This window comes from Carlito syrichta, unplaced genomic scaffold, assembly GCF_000164805.1.
Source record: "Carlito syrichta isolate Samal-C Ts95f unplaced genomic scaffold, Tarsius_syrichta-2.0.1 Scaffold303211, whole genome shotgun sequence".
NCBI classification, from domain to species: domain Eukaryota; kingdom Metazoa; phylum Chordata; class Mammalia; order Primates; family Tarsiidae; genus Carlito; species Carlito syrichta.
The window spans coordinates 143348-156074 of record NW_007247307.1 but is presented as its reverse complement, the minus strand read 5'-3'; the positions used below and the strand labels follow the sequence as shown (position 1 = coordinate 156074).

Below are 12727 nucleotides of genomic sequence, written 5' to 3'. Positions count from 1 at the left end.
CACCAACATGATGCCACAAGTTATTATCAACATATTTTTTTCCAGTGTAGTAATAGTATATCATATTTTTTACTGTTAAGTACTTACATGTGAATAAGTGTAAGAAAATGATTGCTTATCAACAGCATGTAAATTCAGAGTCAGGAATGATGCTGATGTCAAATAACCACAGACTGTTCACACATGCAGCTGAGATAATGACACCTTTGCTTTCTAATGGTTCAATGTACACAAACCTTGTTTCACGCACAAATTAAAAATATTGTATTACACTACCTTCAGGCTATGCGTAGAAGCTTTAAAAGAAACATAAATAAATTTTGTATCTAGACATAGGTCTCATCTCATTAGGTATAAGCAGATATTTCAAAATCTATAGACACACTTCTGGTTCCAGGCATTTCAGATAACAGACACTCAACCTTTGTAGTACTGCATTTTTATCAAACACTGCAGATTTAAACAGTGACTCGGGGATTGTAATTGGATACCCTGGTCCTTGTTTCATTCTGGACCCTTGAGGATTGCACCAACTCACGCTAAGTTCCCACCTCTTCCTGCTTTTCCTGTCACAAAAGGATCAGACACCAGTCACAAAGAGGCCTAAAGATCAGACTCTTATCATCGGCCAGAAAGAAGGTGTAGATGGCCAATAGACACAAACAGCCCGGCCCCAGTAGTTCAGTCTCTGGCCATTCACTGCCTCATCCATCGTAGTCATGCATTTCCATAGTCACAGGCTCTAGGAATTCTTGTAAGAAAAAAGTATCTTCAGGGATAGCAACAGAGATCATATTCTGGGGGACAGGCACATGACATCACCAACTGGCCACTAACAGGTAAGGATAGATGAACAGGAAAGATATTTATATTTTTTCATTCAAATCACTTCTAATTATTAAGCCACATTGCATCGCTCTTGGGACTTTTCATAGTTTATCATGGTAGGTTATCTTTAGATTTCTGAAATCCAACTCAAATAAAGAGTAAATAAAGATTATACATACTTGGAAGAAACGGCCATCATGAATTCATCCAAGAAATCATCATATTCAGAACCTCTTATTCTTCTCTGCCGAAGTCCAATGTAGAACGGATCTTTAAGTAGCTCCTATTTTTTTAAAAAGTTACCATAAACAAAGAATTATAAGCAATTCACTTATTCTGTGCCTCAGTTTTCTCATCTGTATAAAAAGGATAGAAACAGAAATAAGCCTTGCCACACTGATTCATAATTAACCTACAGAGTTATTCAATATTACACATGATATATCTACAGCATTTATTCTGCAAATAAAAAATAATTACTAAATGTTAAAAACATGTTGGGTTACTCTGAGGAAAAGAAAAGAAAGTAAAATCTCTCAGTTGTGCTCATTGGAAAAGTTGTATTCATATTTTACAAGCAACGTTTATCACACAGAAAAGTAATACTGAGTTGTGAATTATTATATTAGCTTAAGAAATGGAAAGATATAACTTCCTTTCTCAGACTTAGCTTCTATCTCCAAAAACAAAATCTTCAAGCAACATTTTGATTATACCTCTAATATGATAGTAGACAGACTTTAAATGTTTTAGCTTTGACTAAGTTGTTCTTAGGTTTTATTTTTTAACTTTATACAGTTTGTTTCTTAAACTGATATATCTGAAACAATAATGCTCTGTGCAAGTTTCAGCATATATATTATGTAATATATTTTTTAAATCTATTTTAAATTGAGATATAATTCATTTACAGTAAAATGTACCCATTCATAACTAAAGCTCTTAGTAAAAACTAGGAGCAGAAAGGAACTTCCTCAAACCAATAAAGGACATCTATGAAAACCCACAGCTAACAGCATATTTAACAGTGAAAGACTGAATGTTCTTCACTCAAGTTAGGGAACCAGACAAGAATATCTACCCTCACCATTTCTAGTCAACTCTACACTGGAAACTAGCTATTACAACAATTCAAGGGGGAAAAAAAAGGAAATGCAGATAGGAAATAAAATAAGCAAAACTGTTTTTATTTGTGCACACAATCGCATACACAGAAAATACTAAGGAATCTACCCCCAAAAAAATCCCACTAGCAAAAGTATGTGACCCTAACATAATCATAGGATATAAGGTTAATATATACAAATCAGTGGGCAGTTAAAAATGAAATAACATACACAACTCCATTTACAATAGCATTCCAAAATGTACAATTCATAGAGAAATAGTTAACAAAATATGTGTAAGGCCTGTACAGTAGAAATTACAAAATTTTGCTGAAAGAGATTTAAACAGGTTAACTGGTTTAACAGGCTGCAAAGAAAATGTTGACCTATGTCACATAATAGTGAAACAAATGACTAAATTGTCTCCTTCAGTAACCTGGAAAAGAGAAATATCAATGAACTTATGAATCTGGCTAAGGAGATTTCCAGGCAGAAGGCAGAAGTGCTTCTCTGGGCTGTATGTTAAGGGCACAACAGAGAGGAGTGGAAGAAGGAAAAGTTCAGGGTGAGCACAATGTCAAGGGAATATAAAGAACACAGGACTTGCTGCTAAAAGATGTCCACAGCAAAATAAGATCTGCAATCAAAGATCAAATTAAATGTGCGGTTGGAATACCTTTTTTGAAAACCTCTGAATTATTCCAATCGAAGCCAAACACACCATCTTGGCTACACAAGAGAAACTGCTCCCACAGCACTGACATGCAACATAGGAAGAAGATCTGTTTTAAAAAGAATTGTGAATGAGGTTGTTGTCTAACTGAGTAGACTATAATCTGAGATAGAGAAAGCCTAAAGAGTTTTTAAGGATGCGGTGCTGACTTAGATTAATTAGGACAGAGACACTTCAAAATAAAAATACTTCTCTGGTCTCCCAACTTTCCATAGGCAGGAAGCAGGCTGCGGGAGTTATTCAGAGGCTAACATAGACCATTTCTTATGAAAAAGGAAGGCAGTCTCAGAGGATAGGGCCAAGAGCCCAGAGGATGGAACCAAAAGCCTAAAAGAACAATGAGCTGCAGAACTACTTTGAGGAAACAGAATATTCCCTACTCCCCAAAAGCAGGTGGCCTGGTAACACGTGTCCTGTGGAAATTCAGAATTGCTGTGGACCACTAGGAGCCATGTGATTCCTGTTTCTCCAGTTCTGAACGAGAATGTTGACTGTGGTTATTCTGTCCCTGCATCACTAAGATATGTTTGGTGTGCGGGAACACGTCACCAAGGAGCAAAACCCAAGAAGCCTTACTTGCACTTAGACCTGACTTAGTGACAGAATCTTGAACTTTGTGCCTGCTGCTATTAATGGAATGAAATTTTTTAAATCCTAGGAGAGAGATGAGCATATTTTGCATGGGGAATGTGAACAATGTGTGAAGAATGACAACTGATGTGGAGAAAGGTTGAGTTGTGCTAGGCTTTCCTAGCCATCCCAGTCTCAACTACCAACCCACAGAAGCATAAACACTGATAAAACAGTAATGGTTTTATGTCACTGAGTTTGGACGTGGCTTGTTATAAATAAATGATATGTTTTCGCAGATGTGGTGATGTTGTTAAGAACGCTAAACCTTTTGAATAATCTGAACTGGAGTTTACATAGAGCCAATGAAAATTATAGCCCAGTCTACACCTGTCGACCAACTGTAATTATTAACAACACCCTCTTTCACTGTGAAATTGTCTTGGGTTTGGCCAATACATCTTACTTGTAATGTACTGCATAAAAATGAGTTCAGGATTTCCAGCTACCTGAAAGTTAACATATTGAATCATATATATGTATTTCAGATAAAATGTAAAATCTGAAACCAAATGCCGTTGTAAAGCACAGCTGTTCCTTAAGGCATAAAAACTTTAAACAGTATACTGGCAGCCTTCTGGGCAGCTGAGTCTGAAGTGCCAATGTGCTACTAATGGCTGCCAGAATTAAAACACTTTCTCCATGTCTGGAATACATTTAGACTTCTAAAAATGTGAATTAGGAAAATAACACAGTTGAGAAAAAAAGTCACATGTTTCTCCTTCTCTTTTCTCCCATTCTTTCCCATGCTAATAATTAAAGAATACACCATAAAGAAGTCTGACTACAGTGCAGAGTCAATTACCAAGATTTATGAACATGATAGAGATTTTGAATCAAATCAGAAAGTTATAAAACTCTTCCAAACATAATAATGTCCTTGTCAAAAATAATGCTTTTTAAAATTTCTTAATTTTAATTAAGAAAATTAATACAAGGCTTGAAGAACAGGTACATTCTTAAAGAGCTGGCTGACAAAAAATATCTATAAAAAGCAATTTAACAAGATTGCTCCACTCAGATAATAATTCCACAGACCAAGGAGACTGACACAACAATTATTAAAAACTTCTTGTGGTCAGAAGATTGAAGTGCCAAGGGGCTACTAATGGCTGCTCAATAGATCTTTGTTGGAGAATCAATTAAAGACCTGGTGCTAAACAAACACTAGAAAAGGTTAGAACTGTTTCAGCACTAGATGTCACACAAAATGCATGTGGTGTCACTGAAGATTTGGAAGATTTACAAGCATGAGGGAAGGAAAAATATTTGAAAAAAGAGTAAAGAACAAAGCAAACAGAAATGTAAGAGAGCTCAAAAAAGAAGATGAAGATGGTATATATTGATAACTACACTAATTATCGTACTTGTTAACACTATATCAACTCTGGACCTTTGGGGATTTCTATTTGAAGCATTCATTTATATAAAGTTAACAGTAATCATCAATTCTCACCTTGTTTTTGTCTCTCACATTTCTACCTTTGTAACCTGAAGGTTCTGAGAATTTTTTTAAAATACTTTATTAATATTTTAAGTCATCTTTTGCCATTACAAAAGCAATGTATGCCTATCAGAAATGTCTGAGAACACTGAAAATAAAGTTAAAAACAAAGGCTGAGGTGAGTGGATTGCCTGAGCCCACGGGTTTGAGACCCGCCTGGGCAGCAAGACCTCATCTCTACAATAAATAAAAAAAGCAGTCGGGCGTGGTAGCGCATGCCTGTAATTCCGGCTACTTGGAAGGCTGAGGCGGAAGGAATCGCCGGAGCCCAGCAGGTCGAGGCTGCGGTGGCCAGGAGTGGCCACTGCACTCCAGTCTGGGCAACAGAGTGAGACTCCAACTCAAAAAAAAAAGAATACCAATAATCTCTACCCATTCAAAACTACTCAACGCACCCTGATACATATTCTTCTAAGTCCTTATCTTTATGCCTATGCATGCATAATATTATCTGTCCAAATTTGGGACAAGAGCATAGAGTACTTTATAAACCCTTTTCACATAGATATATATGGTGAAAGTTCTCAAGTCGATTGACAAACATCTATGTTGGAACTCTGCCCTCCTAGAAAATATGAGCAAATTAACAGACCCCGCTGCACCTCCAGTGGTATATAATAAGTATGCCTAATTTGATGCAGCCTCAAGTTACATGTTATCTTTTCATTTATATATGCATGTGAAATATATCTACACATACATACTATAATATATAATAAAATACAATAAATTAATATCTATGCCTGCCGCACGCGCATGTGTGTGTGTCTCTGTGTGGCAGGCAAACACACAAAAAATGTTAGCAAGTGGCTTTCATTTGTACTTCTTTTCTAATGTGGTTGAACATCTTTTCATAAGTTTATTGACTATTTTGATTTCTTCATTTATAAATTATCTGTGCCCATATATCCTTAGGCAATTTGACTTAAAAGAGTTATTTTAAATATTAAGAATATTATATATTTATCTGCCATAAAGAACCATTTTAGTACTTATTTTAAAATTCTATTTTTAATAAATAAAAAATAATGTTCACTGTTATTATTGCTCATTTTTGTTGCTCCTTTCAAATGAAAAAACCAGATTCCATAAAGAAATAAAATATAATTTCTGCTGTTTTGTTGACTCATGTTATCAATAAAATTAAGAAATTATTACATTCAGTCAAGAGTCTAAAGTCAGTATTTCTAAAATGTCAGCAGGCATATAAGAAGGCATGATTGCTAAAAATAATTAAAATTTAACTGTACTAGAAATAACGAATCGATATATATGGAGTGTGGCATAGAATTTTGCATTCATTTTTTTGAGTCAGAGTCTCACTCTGTCGCCCAGACTGGAGTGCAGTGGCCGCTCCCGGCCACCGCAGCCTCGACCTGCTGGGCTCCGGCGATCCTTCCGCCTCAGCCTTCCGAGTAGCCGGAATTACAGGCATGCGCTAACACGCCCGGCTGATTGTTTGATTTATTGTAGAGATGAAGTCTCACTGCCCAGGCGGGTCTCGAACCCACGGGCTCAGGCAATCCACTCACCTCAGACTCCCAAAGGCGCAGGATTACAAGCTGAGCCACCGAACCCGGCAAATTTTGCATTCTTAACACATGCCCCTGGTAATTCTGAGGTAGTCAGACCAAGGAACATAAATTGAGAACCACTCATTTCAAAATTATATTATTAAGCTAAGATAAAACTATTCTACTTACCACCAAGTTTCTGTATCAAGTAACTATATAATGGTTATTTCTAAAATAACATCACAAACTTTAATGAGTTCCTGCTAGTTACAGTGTATATAAAATCAAACTGAAGAAAGCCCCCATTCTCTTTCCCAAAGTATTAGTACAGTATCTCAGTAAATAAAGAAATTCTTCATAAAATCCATTTTCACCTTCTATGTAGAGAGGGTGGGGGGAAAGGAGACCACCAAAAAGCAAGCAAATGACACTCCAAACCAAAAGTCTGAGAGTTACACATACATAATATGTGTAACTGCCCTGGCTATACTATGATGACTGGAACTCATTACAATGCAGGACCACTTGTCTGAAGCAGCAAGCAAGATGAGAGGATAAAGGGTAGCAGGAAGGAGGGTTGAGGGGAGAGATGGTGATATTCTAGTCGGCAGCATGTGGTAAGCAGAAAAACGACTCCCCCACCCCAAAGATGTCCACACTCCAATCTCTGGAACCTGCGAGTACGTCATCTTATGTGCCAAGAGTCTCTGCAGATGCGGTAAGGGTGAGCACTTGAAAGTGAAAACCTTCCCTAGCTGCAGTGGGAGAGCGAGACGGAACATGGAAACAGGGTCGAAGCGATGCCGCTCTACAGCTGGCCTTGAAGATGGACAGAGGGGGCCGGAGTCCAGGAAGGCGGGCAGCCCAGACGCTGGAAAGGACGAAGAAACTGAACAGAGCTATGCTGGAACCGTTGATGATTTCAGTGCTTTGAGACTTGTAACCTGTACAACTAGACAGAAACATATTTCTGTTGTTTTAAGTTGTTAGGTTTGCAATAATTTGTGATGGCAGCAACAGAAAACTAACACAGGCTACATTCCAGCGCCAACATGAGCTCCTCCAACGAGGCTGAAAGACATGCGGCAGACAGACACAACAAAATCTCTGAGCTTTTTCCTTCATTCAGTTTGTCTCCAACGTAGCTGGTTCGTGTCAAAGATGAAGACTACTTTCTGGAACACAAAGGGAAACCCTCTAAATGGTTTCCCCTTCTCTTCACCTTTGCAAGTTCAAGTTCCAATGCGGACTCCATATCTAGAAATACTGTACACAGTAAAGACCAGACTAAACATAAAACTAGAAAAAGAAAAGCTGAGTAGAGCAATTGTCTAATAAGTCAAGAGTAACTTTTACACAGAAACAACGTTCTCCTACTCTACTGCCCATGACCTTTTTGAAGACTGACTGTGTGTGACAGATTGAAGTGTGTTGGCCCTCAAATCCCTATTTGAAACCCTAATTCCCGTATTGTGAATGGATTTGCAGACAGGGTCTTCAAAGAGGAAATTAAGCTAAATGAGGTCACCAGAGTGGGCCCTAACATACTACTGGTATCTTACAAGAAGAGGAGGTTAGCATACAGACATACACAGAAGAAAGACCACACAAAGACACCAGGAAACAGTCGCCTACAAGTTACGGAGAGAAACCTTAGGAATAAACCAGCCTTACCAGCAACTGGATCTTGGACTTCCAGCCTCCAACACCACAAGAAAATAAATTTCTGTGGCTTGAGCCACCCGGTCTGTGGGACTTCCTATCAACAGCCCTAACAAACGAATACACCATGTAACACATGGAACAGTTCTTTAAGATCTAATGACACCCAAACAAGCATGAAGGGGACGCAAGGAACATCTACTCACATTATTTTTAGTCAAGCCAAAATATAAGTCACTTACACAAGGAAAAATAGAAAAATAACCCACATAATTTCTATAAAAAAGATTTTGCAACAGCAAAAAAAAAAAAGGAAAGAATAAAGCATGACATGCTCTTAAGAGATGGCTAAAGAAAATTTACCTCAGGTAACAGAAATAAATTTTATATAGCAACTGCCTCACAAGCAAGTTAAAGAAACTGTGGACTGTAAAATAATAGATAAAAGATGAGATGAAAATATAAAGATCCTACCTAACTTAAAGAATAAGAGCATTTTTTAGCCAAGTACTTCTGTGGCTCAGTTTCAGTGTCTTTGTTCTTCAAAGGTCTTCTAGTTAAAGCTGCCTTTCGTTCAAAAGCAGTCAGGCAAGTGTAGCTTCATAGTAAGTAAGATTGTCTGTTAAGGCTGCTAATTCCTTGTCTATTTTCATGACTTTTAAGAGCAGGTGTTTGTAATAAAGAAGGAAAACATCTGTAATTTTTTTAACTTTTTATTTTAAAGATGTAGGGTACAATTCAGGGTTAGGTATACAAATGTTCATTACGCAGGCACCCTTGATGAGAGTATGTGTCCCCCTCCCCTGGCAGTTTCCCACTATTGCCAATCCCACCCCCCATCCCCTGCCATTTGAAATCTGTATAAAAAAGGGATCTATGCTTCAGGAGGCCAAGGTGGAAGAGTCACTTGAGACCAAAAGCTCAAAGACCAGCCTGGGCAGCATAGCAAGAGCCTGTATCTACAAAAAATTTAAAAATTAGTCAGGTGCAGTGACACATGACTCTAGTCTTCCCTGTTTGGTAGGCTAAGGTAGAAGGATCCCTTCAGCCCAAAAGTTCAAGACTACAATGAGCTCTGACTATACTACTGCACTTCAGCTTGGGCGACAGGGCAAGACCTTGTCTCTAAAAATAAAGGGGCAGAGAGGTGATCTAGGTTTATTAAAGTTTACTAGGCTACTCTGAATAGGAAACTAAGTGATGTCACCAATTAGTTATTATATTCTTATTATGAAGTGTAAAACTGGAGACTCAAAAGAGCAATAAGATTTAAATTATTACTGTAAGATTTATTTCTGTAGGAATGCTTTGACTAAAATCAATTTTCCACATGTAAAAGTGTCACTACATAAAAACACCATTACATTTTAAACAAACCCATAAACTCAGTCATAATTAAGTTTTCTTTCCTGTCTTCTCAGTAAAGTAGCAGTGCAAGGAAAAATAAAAAGAATAAAATGTCAGAATGAATAAAATTAGAATATTAAGAGTAGGCAACTCAGTTCATTTCAAGAATTTTTCTATTCTCCACTACACATTAAGAGCTAAAAACCATAAAAATTCAGGTTAGGATGGTTTACAAGTTATACAATTACTAACATATTTTGAATTCCAGTAACACAAAACAGAAAGAAAGTCATGTGTTGAAGCATTTCTAGCGTTTTAAGCATCAAAAAAGTTAATTCAGAATCTCAAACAGCTTCTATTTTGACTCTGAAATATAAGTATTGTACTGCTAATGCAATACAGTTGATATGTATGGCCCAAAAGTCAATGAAATTATGAGTAAACTGAGTCAAAGATGAAAATATATTTTGCTTAAGAAATATAACATGGCAGCCCCTTCAGGTCCCCTCCCACTGTGGGAACGTTTCTGTCCTCTCAATAAATTTTGCTTTCTAAAAAAAAGAAAAAAAGACATACAACTTCTATTAGTTTTGGGGGAAAAAAAATCTTTCAAAAAAATAATTCTTCTGATTAACCAAATAAATTGTCACTATTTCTTTGCTTAGAAATGTCAAATGCCATGTAACATTAGTAGAAGAGAATGTTAGGCTGGACATGGTGGCTCGTGCCTGTAATCCCAGCACTTTGGGAGGCTGAAGTGGGAGAATCTCTTGAGTTCAGGAGTTCAAGATCAGCCTAAGCAACATAGCTAGACCTTGTCTATACAAAAATCAAAAAATTACCAGGGAATGGTGGCATGCACCTGTAGTACCAGCTACTCATGAGGCCGAGGCAGAAGGATCACCTGAGCCCAGGAAGTCAAGTCTGCAGTGAGCCCTGATGGTGCCACTGCTCCAGTCTGGGCAACAGAGTGAGACCCCAGCTTAAAAATTAAAAAGAATATTGTTGCTTTTATGAATGAATTAATTTTTGTTAACTGGTTACGACAAGTACATGGAAAAGCTGACGAGTTTGGAATATATATTTTATACGTAGCCATTTTACTGAGGGTTCTAAATTGGTCATAGTATTCTTTGGTTGATTTTCTTGGGATTCATCAATAGATAATCATATTACCTATAAATAAGGAGCATTTTGTCTTTTCCTGTCCATTATATCCTATGTGCTTTTGTTGTCTTATTGCACAAAAGGATAGTACTTTCTGAACAATGAAAAGCATAATAGTGTTGATAACAGATGTTCTGTCTTTTAAAATAATGTCTTTAATACATTACCATTAATTATAATACAGTTATTGGTTGAAATAGATGGTTTTTGAAATTTAAAAATATTTCTCAAGAATCTTAGAAGAACGCTAAGGGAACACGTTGCTCCTGGACATTGGAGTAGGCAATGAATTCATGGCCGAGTCCTCAAAAGCAAATGTGGCAAAAGCTAGATTGACAGGTGGGACTTTATCAGACTGAAAAGTTTTTGCACAGCAAAAGAAACCATCAAGAGAGTAAACAGATAACCCACGGAATGAGAAAAAGTATTTGCAAGCTATGCATCTGAAAAAGGCCTAACATCAGGATCTATAAGGAATTTAAACAAATTAATAGGAAAAAAACAAACAATAACATTAAAAAGTAGGCAAAGGGCCAGGCTCGGTGGCTCAGCCTGTAATCCCAGCACTTTGGGAGGCCGAGGTGGTGGGCTGCCTGAGCCCATGGGTTTGACACCAGCCCGAGCAACTTAGTGAGACCTCGTCTCCACAAAAAAATCAAAAAATTAGCCAGGCATGGTAGCGCATGTCTGTAGTTCTGGCTACTTGGAAGGCTGAGGTGGAAGAATCGCCAACTTAAAAAAAGAAGGTGGACAAAGGACATGTACAGACACTTCTCAAAGGATGACATACAAGCAGCCAATAAACATATGAAAAAATGCTCACTAATTAGTCCCTCTAATAATCAGAGAAATGCAAATCAGAACTACAATGAGATACTACCTCACACTGATCAGGATGGTTATCATTAATAAGTCAAAAACAACAGGAGCTGGTGCGGCTGCAGAGAAAAGGGAAAACGTCTACACTATTGGTGGGAATATAGGATAGTTCAACTTTTGTGGCAAGCAGCATGGTGCTTTCACAAAGAACTAAAATTGAGCTTGCGTACAATCCAGCAATCCCTCTTCTGAGACTAAACCCACAGGAACATAAGTCGCTCTACCAAAAAGACACCTACACACACATGTTCACTGCAGAACTATTCACAATAGCAAAAACATGGAACCAACCGAGATGCCCATCGAAAGTCGGTGGGGGATGAAGAACATGTGGCACATATACATGATAGACTGTTACGCCGTCTTAAAAAAGAACAAATTTATGGTCTTGGCAGCAGCATGGATATAGCTGGAGATTAAGTGGATTATCACGGAAACAAGGAACTGAATACTGTATGTTCTCACTCACAAGCAGGCTAATCACTGGTCACATGAACACAAGGGTGAGATCAGATGCTGGACGCAACTAGGGGAGAGGGCGGAGGACAGGTGGCACATGGTCATATCCCAGGTACTTGGTGCACTAGCAGGGGGAAAGAGAGCTGGCCAGAAGCCCAAACTTCACCTGCATGCAACCTACCTATACAGTAAATCTTCATTTGTTCCCCACAATTCTAAAATTAATTTTTTTAAATCTGCAAGATTTAACTTAATATTTTATAAAGAATTTTTGCTTCGACATTTATATCCACATGAGCTAACATTTACTAAGTGCTTACAAAATGCCAATCACAAATCTAAGTGTATCAAGCCATGACAACTCTGAGTTAGGTACTCATATGACATGAAAAAAGTGAAGCACAGAAAGGTTAAGTAATTCAAGACTGCACAGCTAGCAAGTGGTGAAGATGGGAGATAGAGAAACACAAGATTAATTAGCAATTTCTTATTACATGTTATTTCTTTTATGAGGGTTGGATATCAGAGTGATACAGAAAATGAAACATTAAGCTGTCGATTTTAATATGCTCTGGAACAATTGATATAGCGCAGAAACTACATTTCCTTAAAATTTTGAATGACCAAATCCATAACCTTGTCTAAGCTTAAAACTCAATTCCACTAAATTAACACAGAAATTTATATTTATTTTCCTTTTGGTGTGTTTTCCTCTTATATTTTTGTCTCTGCTGACATGATTGACAAACATTCACCCATTTTGGAGAGAGGCTAACCAGTTTACCTAGCAGCCTAGGGTCAACGACTGACAGGGTTGAGGCCAACCATGCTAGAAAGACTAACCAAGTGACTTGGTGTGGAGACTTTGGGTCATGTGGGATCAATCTGGAGACAGAGT

At 37.6% G+C, this 12727-nt stretch overlaps 1 protein-coding gene across 1 annotated transcript in view; it reads right to left on the bottom strand.

The window, feature by feature from the left end:
• Window positions 1–12727, bottom strand: part of ME1 (malic enzyme 1) — a 176713-nt gene that overhangs the window by 99947 nt on the left and 64039 nt on the right. Inside the window, exon 5 of the mRNA XM_008058099.2 lies at window positions 1008–1111. Within this exon, the coding sequence (XP_008056290.1) occupies window positions 1008–1111 (104 nt within the window). The remainder of the gene's footprint in view (window positions 1–1007; window positions 1112–12727) is intronic.